General features: G+C 36.9%; 1 protein-coding gene across 1 annotated transcript in view; it reads left to right on the top strand.

Moving 5' to 3' along the window:
- The first annotated feature begins 396 nt into the window (after positions 1-396).
- The window catches only part of SLAIN2 (SLAIN motif family member 2), a 25,241-nt gene continuing 17,489 nt past the window's right edge, over positions 397-8,148 (top strand). The window contains exons 1-3 of the mRNA XM_010167636.1: positions 397-539; positions 6,218-6,382; positions 7,943-8,104. Coding sequence (XP_010165938.1) covers positions 533-539; positions 6,218-6,382; positions 7,943-8,104 — 334 coding nt within the window. The 5' untranslated portion in view covers positions 397-532. The remainder of the gene's footprint in view (positions 540-6,217; positions 6,383-7,942; positions 8,105-8,148) is intronic.

The following is an 8,148-nucleotide window of genomic DNA, read 5'->3' as shown; positions in this document are numbered from 1 at the left end:
TATTGAAAATAGTTAAAGGTAAAACTTGGGCTTTCTTTATATTTTGGGATTGTACTATATATACAGTATAAAAATAGAAATAGCATAGAATCATAGAATGGTTTGGGTTGGAAGGCACCTTAAAGATCATCTATTTCCAACCCCCCTGCCATCAGCAGGGACACCTTCCACTAGACCAGGCTGCTCAAAGCCTCATCCAACCCGGCCTTCAGCACTAACAGGGAGGGGGCATCCACAACTTCCTTGGGCAACCTGTTCCAGTGTCTGACCACCCTCATAGTGAAGAATTTCTTCCTATTAATAGTATGTGGTAGTTTGCTGCATGCCTCCTCTTATGCTCATTTTGTCTGTCTTCATAGATTTTTTTTTTTTTTCCCCTCTCCTTTTCAGGTTATATACGTCCCCAAAGAAGAAACTGACTCCAGTGCAAAAATGTGTCAGTCCATTAGTTTGGTGCAGGCAGGTATTGGATTACCCAAGTCCTGACGTTGAATGTGCTAAAAAGTCACTGATCCACAGGCTGGAACAGACAATGTCAGGTAAGTTCCTGCACCTACACCACTTGGTTGTTTGTTTTTATTCTGAAACAGTCAGAATTAGCTGCTAGACAGTTGTGAGAGAAGAGGGTGACATCCAGCAGTTACTTCTGTCTGAAGTTTTCATTATGGTTTGCAGACAGTAATTCATTCTACTCATTTTTGAGACCGTATGAATAAAATGAAAGGAAGCGTCAGACCATGAGTCATGATTTCAGAGTTTTATACTGCCTGCATAGTTACAATTTGGTCAGAAATTTTCAGGAGGAAAAAGATGTCCTTAACTTGGAGGTTTTCTTGTCTTATTTTAAAATAGAAGCCAGTATTAAACTATCATAATTGTTAGGTGCTTGTCAGTATGTTAACATGGAACTTAGTTTTCTACTAGATGAGCTGTTTTATTTCATATAGGGAAATGGAGGCTGAAGTTCTTGAATACTTTTGGGAGGTAATACTGATTTCTGTTCCTCCCATACCTGGTAACTTAAAGTCTCATCATAGTCAGATTAAAAAAAATCAGAGTTTATGATTCTTCCTTGATCCAAATTAGTTGGTTGTATTCAAAACTTGAGAAGGACTGTGTGTTTGGCCCTGTGAGGATGACAACCTACATTCTCCACCCTTTAATTCCCAGCCTTTTTGATGTCAAACCAGCAGCAAAATGCTGAAGGTCTGATTAGAATTCTCTGTCCATCTGATTTCTTGCTTTATTTTAATTTCTTTATTAGTGCCTATTTTTGTTTAAAAAAAAAAAAATGCTGAGACAACTTTCTTGCTTTTAGTAGCTATTGTCTCCCTGTATTTCCATCTTTTTGCAGCTACATGTGACCTATCTTTTATTTTTTTTTAACTGTTATCCCCAGTAATTAGCAGAATGGCTGGACTTGAGCTAAGAATATGTGAACACACAGTTCCAGGAGTATTCCCAACTCCTAGCTCCTTCACATGGTTATTCATAAGCTCTGTGATGAGTTTATTTGACTGTAACTTTTTTCCCCTCCTTGTGTTCTTTTCTGAGAGTAATTAATTCTTTATTCTGATTTGTACTAATATTGTTCTTAACAAAATTTGAGAACATTGCTGGTAGATCACATGAATAGTCAATTTCTTATTCTTATAAAAATTGTGGGCATAATGGTGCCTTCAGTATGAGCCACCTTTGATCTTCCTATCTTTCCTGTTCTTTGTGTATGCTGCCTTGACAAATGTCTATTAACTGAACATTGTTAATGGAATGTCTGTTAACTGAACATCTGACATGATATATAGCTTGCTACAGGCAAAGACTGAAATTCTAAACAATGAAAAGTACCCAGACCACAGGGATTTATGAATTATGATAAAAGTTTGTCAATTTGAATGCTGCTGAGTATTTAGGAGTGGATAGCAGTTAGGTTAAGCATGAACAATTCTGTTCATGTTTTAATGTATTTTCATAACTGAGCAGAAATCTGCCAGAAGTACCACAAATTCTGTTACCCTTAGGGTATCTTTAAAAATTCAGTCATGGTTGAAGCAGAGTGGCAGGAAGCTTCCCAATGAAAGGAACAAAGTTTGATCATTCAAATCATATGTCTAGGCAATTTTAATTCCCCCTCCTGCCATAGACCTGAGAATCCGCCTCTAGCAGTGATACTTTCAAGAATACCATAATTCATCTATAGTACTAATAGGGGAAAATATGAATGGTAGAAGAGATGGGCATTAATACTGCTAGTTGGAACAGATTGTACGGAAAAATGAATTTGTAACAAAAAAGAAAGTTGTCCTTTAGAGCAACCAACCTCCTTACAGATAGAGGGTAACAGGAAGTTCCGCTGGAGAAGACAAGTAGTGCTGCTTGTAACCATCTGTGTGTTTCCTACCCCACAACTTCGGAAATATTTTGAGACTTGTATTTTACTTAGCATTTGTACCTGGTGGACCCATCACTTACTGAACCAGTAACTAGTAATAGATTATCAATTTCAGTTCCTGTCTCTGTGGATAAGGCTTTTCACACTACTGTTACTTTCTCTCCTGAATCCTTGTTGATGTTTCTTTCTCCTAGACTCTTTTATCTTTTGTCAGTTCCTGTTGTTATGTCTTTCTAATCTAATATCTTTTTAATATTTCTCAGTCTCAAATGCACTTTTGTATTCCACATTTTCCTCTTCCTTCTTATAAGGTAATCTTTTCCATTGTGTGATAATAAAGGAGGGAAGAGCAGCTTTCAGCTCCATGCTACTGTGGGCAGTTACTTAGGACACAGGATGTGCAGTGCCTTGTCACTAGTTAGTTCAGTTTTACAATTGCAAAGCAAGTCCTGCTGAGTGTTGGAAGCATATTCAGACTATAGGGAACCTTATACCTTAGGTATATTCTGGTGCAAAGACCTCTCTTAGCCGTGCCTCAAGTCCCTGGTGTAAATTGCAGGAGTGCGTTTCATGTTGACTGGAAACCATGGCTTCCACCACATGGTGGTCTAAAATCGTACAGGGGTAGAGCACATTAAGAAAGCAGCTGCAGGAACAGAGAAATACTGGGCGTAAGAATTTCTGGAAGAGATGTTTTCTTAAGGCATAGTTGCACAGAATTAGGTAAAGTAACTTTGCTCATATTGCAGTTTTTACTGAGGCAGCTTTTTTATTTAAATATTTGAAATCAAATGCGTGATCAGTATAGCTAATAGTAGGAGAACTGTGTGACTGTCATATTTTCCATGGTGAGTGCAGCTTTTCAGTTAAGCATTGAGTGAACTTGTTCAAAAGCAACTGTTACTTAGCTAACTTTGGTCTCAGCGATAGACTTCACTAATGATTGTTTTGAATTACTAGGGGGATGGCTAGAATAAATTTGTCACTTAATTGTAACAAAAATAAGTATCAGGTCTCTGATATTTGGAAAAAATGCACCTGATGCATACAGTGGATCTTCTGAACCACCTAAGCATGAGTTTTCTGCACTCAGGGTCTTGTGTTCCTATTTCCCAGAGCAGAGACTCAAGACCAATTTAACCAAATGTTAACTAAAATGAATTAGACGCTGCATACTATTTCTGAATGTTATAAAAGAAAATTTGTGTTAAAATAAAAATGTTGATCATTATCCCTCCCCTCTCGTGTTTTGAAAGCTGATGTGTAATCTTTTGTAAGCTTATGTTTCATCTAATATAGTATCATTTTAATATTAAAATGAGTTATCTGTCTTATTAATGTAGTCTAACACTCCTAATAAAGACATGTCTCTAGCTGTTGTAAAAATAGTTCTGTCTTCCTAAGTTACAGAAATCCATGTTGGAAAAACTTCAGGAATTGGTTTGAAAAATGCAGTGCTAAGGAAGGTAGACCTTCACATTAGCTAGGCTGAAATAAAGTGTCATCATGTACCAGAGCATACTTTTTATATGTAACAAAAGTTATTTCATCTAAAGAAATCTGTGTGTGTAATAAAATACTTTGTATCGTTGTGGATGTGTACAAAGAACCTGTTTTGAAGGTTATACAGCAGTACAATTGTTTTCTAATTTGTGGTTAATATTTTAAAATACCTGTCTCTAATAAGTATGAAATAAAGAACTGTTGTGCAGACTTATATTTTAAGGGGTTTTTTTACTGTCATTTTCGGCAAGAGATGAAAAGTAATTTTTTTTCTGGCATGAGAAGAAAGATTGTTGTAATCAATGCTTTGGGGTTCCTATGTGAATGCCAGAAGAACTTGCCATCAAAGGAGTTGTCTCATCAGAGTCAACTAGAATACAACCGTCTTTTAATTACTGGTTTTGTTAACTGAGCTGTCTAATAAAATGGATATTTCCCTTCTGATGCTTTCAAAATAAACTGGAAGTACCTCAAGAACACTTGCTAGAATTTGTTGAATTCACTAATTGCTGAAATTAGTGCATATCATTTAAGACTTGCAGTAAGGCTGGAATAGAAACTTTCCATCTTCTATAACTGTCTTTTCATTCTAATTAAGCCACTGTTGACTGGTTTAGACTTCAGAAAGGATCTTTACACGAGGTGCAATTTAAGGACTTTAATAGCTGCTGCTTCTGCCTCTGTGTTGCATTCTGCCATCCATTTGCTTGGATGACATAGTTTTTTGTGCACTACTGAAAACTAATTTACTGATGCAATCAGTTAAAATACTCTAGATGTTTTTAACCTAAATCCACTTTAGTAGGCTGGATAATAGTGCAGTGCCACCACTGCTTGTACTGAACAACTGAGGAGGTAGTGACCAAGAGCAAAATTGGGTGGGAGGAGGAGCTGAAGCAGACTTTGCTGCTGGGAGCAGCATTTCATGTAACTAGAGTCTCTTTTGGCTTCTTACAATGTCAAAACAACAACAAAAAAAATCTTACACTGAATAAAAGGATTTTTAGTAAACAAATTAGAGTTCAATCCCTTTCTTTTATTTTTTTTTGTCCACTGCTATCAGTAGCCTAATTATTACTGCACTAATTCAAGCCCTTTTTCAGTAACAGAAATGTCAAACAATATTCTTTGAATAGCTTGATTTCTGCCTTCCCCCCGCCCCACCCCCGCCAGAACCACTTGAGTGTCTTGCCATACATTTGCCAGGCCTATTTATGTGAGTTTATAATATATATACACATAGTTTCAATACTGTCATGCCTTAAACAGAATTTAGTTTCTAGCAGCGAGGTGAGCTGCACCTTAATCTAATCTAGATTTACATATCATAAAGTTTGCGTCTCTGGCTTTCGGTTTAATATTTTGCAATTTAATTGGTTCTTTATTAAAATGCAATTCTGCTTGCCATAAACTATGTTCAGCAACTAATTTTACCAAAAAGTGACCCAATTTCCTTTGGTTTCCACTTCCCCCATTGAATTTCCATTTTCTGTTAGATTAAAACAAAACGTAAATTTCCGAACAAAATAGTCATTTAAGTAACTACACACCCTACACCCGACAACTAGGGAATTGCAATATCATACTGAAAATACTTTAGTGTTGAAATACTTACAATAAATAGAAGAGGAAAGTACCCAGTTTTAGGTTTTATATTTTATATGGAGTTGAAGCCCATGAACATAGAAATCCCAAAGCATTAGAACCGGCAGTATACAGAAGGGAATAATCCTGCAGTCAGTTTGCTTTATTGTGCCCTATAGGCTTGTGGTACCCAGAAATATAAACAGAAGCATCTGCCATGCTTAATGGCTTTTCATTTTAGTGTATGCTTTGGGAAATTTTGTGGATGGTATTGCTTAGCTCTGTGGTGCCAGTCTTGGGGTCACTGTTGAAATATTGTGTGATGTAGATAAGTCTTTTAATTCTGAAGAACTAGACTTCATGGTGCGCTCTGGTTTGTATGTAATTGTGCATAGGATGTATGTCAGCATCACTCACCTACTACTGTCTTTTGAGTTGCTTCCCTCCTCCTTCCAAATACCTACATTGAATATCTTGAAGAGATCAGTTGTAGTGATCTTGGATCTGATTTTTACAAGGAAAATATCTGTCACGATCTTGTTTGCCCTCTTCTCCCACTCCTTCCATGGTGTGGTTGTATCTAGGAGAAGAAATCAGTTGAAAAACGTCCCAGTGACTGAAATGTTCTTCTTGAATTGTATAGTAATTAAATCACACTGAAGATACCATTTAGCATTGTATTAATTTTTCATTTGTTCCTTCAGTTATAATTTGTTGCTTTCTTCCTCCTTCATACAGCTCTCAAGAGACAGAGTTTGTACAGCAGCCCTTTCAGTGCGGTCAGTTACGCGAGCTCCTATAGTCCAAATACTAGTAGCCCCTACAGCAGTGGTTTCAATTCTCCCTCCTCAACACCAGTGAAATCTGCTTTAATGAAACAGCTCATACCTCCTGGTACCTCAGGTAAGTGTGTATGAGAGTGACTGGTCTCTCCCTTTCTTCTTCCTCCTGTTCCTTTCATAAACATGTGCTCAAATAGATTATATTTGCATTGAACGAGAGTAAGAAAGACACCAAAAACCCATCAGTCTTTTGTAGGATGTTTGCATTGTGCAGTATTTAAGCTTTTTAGGAAAGGCTTTTTTACAGACTTTCTGGTATGAGATACATATAAAACATTTTCTCTGGATGTCTATGTTGTAGGATGTTTGCATTGTGCAGTATTTAAGCTCTTTAGGAAAGGCTTTTTACAGACATTCTGGCATGAGATACATATAAAATATTTTCTCTGGATGTCCATGTCCCTAAAATCACTGATGTATATTAGCAGTTAGATCAAAACAGGTAGGGTTAGTCCTGTGGAGTCCTAACATAGGTAAGTGGCTTCTAGAATTGGCCCTGTAATTGACTGGAATGAAAGTTACTTAGAAGGTGGTTAGGTGTTTGTAGTTGTGAAGTCTTTGCAACTACCCTATTGCTTATTAACTGAAACATTTAGTATGCAGTGTGCCTCAGAGATGTGAACAATGTAATCTAAGGAAGAAGTGTATATTTTAATTAAAAGGCATTCAGTGAGGCTTTACAGTCGTCAGTGTAAACACTAACTTCTGGCAATGTTTGCTGCCTTTATTCTGCACCATAGACACTTTCTTTGCGTTGGAAAAATTGATGTCTGGAACATATATCTACTGTGAAGTCAGAATGTTGGATTATTATATATACTTTAACTGAAGTTAGCTTGCAGGGAAGATGAAAACAATATTGTGTTGACAATCGAACCATCTGTAGTTTGCTGTGGACTTGTAAAGAGAAGCCTGCACTGCAATATATTCATCAGAGCCATTACCCAGGTTTTGTTTTAATCTATGTAGCTCTGCTCTGCATTGTGTGCTACAGTGTGGTATCTGCCTGCAGAACAGAGAGTTGAAATGGAACTGGCAATGGAGTGCCAGCCAGAAGGCAGCAAACAGGACAAGTTTTTCTGTTATGTTATAGTTTAGCAAAGGTGTATGTATAGAACAGGGAGTATTTTCAGATAAACTGTATTTTAAGCATTCCAAATGGAATCAACATTAATTGGATCAACAAGTCCTTATTACAAAAAAAGATAGTCAAACTTATATCTTAGAAGGTTACATGCAGAGATGAGAATGAAAGCACAAATGGAACAGGTACACTGTGCTCTTTTCTGTAAGAGCTGTGCAAACTTCATAGCAGTTGAAACTTGGTACAGGTAGACCAGATTATATGTCATTAATTTGTTTTTCCACCATTATAATGATTCTATGATGCTGCTCATTTTTAGAAGGCAGCAGCTAACCTCTGATTGTGTAAATTATATTTCCAGCCTAAGTTTGCAATCAGATGTTTCGAATGGTCTGTCAGACTCAATGCCTTAGCCAAGATGTTTTCAGATTGGTGGTTCTTTTAGTAGGACAGGAAATACAGCTTGCTTTTTTGCCTTTTCTTTTGTGGGTTGGGGTTTTTTTTAACATTTCCTATTACTTTATTTTCTTTCTGTAGGTCATCTTAAAAGTTCAGCAGATAGAAATCCTCCGCTGAGTCCACAGTCCTCTCTGGACAGTGAATTAAGTGCATCGGAGATGGACGAAGACTCTATTGGGTCTAATTACAAGCTAAATGATGTTACAGATGTGCAAATTTTAGCACGAATGCAGGAGGAAAGTAAGTATTTTCCATCCTGAAACCAACATGGAGCAGTTGATTTT

Source organism: Antrostomus carolinensis, unplaced genomic scaffold, assembly GCF_000700745.2.
Source record: "Antrostomus carolinensis isolate BGI_N321 unplaced genomic scaffold, ASM70074v2 scaffold12535, whole genome shotgun sequence".
Taxonomy (NCBI): Eukaryota; Metazoa; Chordata; class Aves; order Caprimulgiformes; family Caprimulgidae; genus Antrostomus; species Antrostomus carolinensis.
Note: the sequence above shows the minus strand (reverse complement) of the source record. Positions and strands in the feature narration are given on the sequence as shown.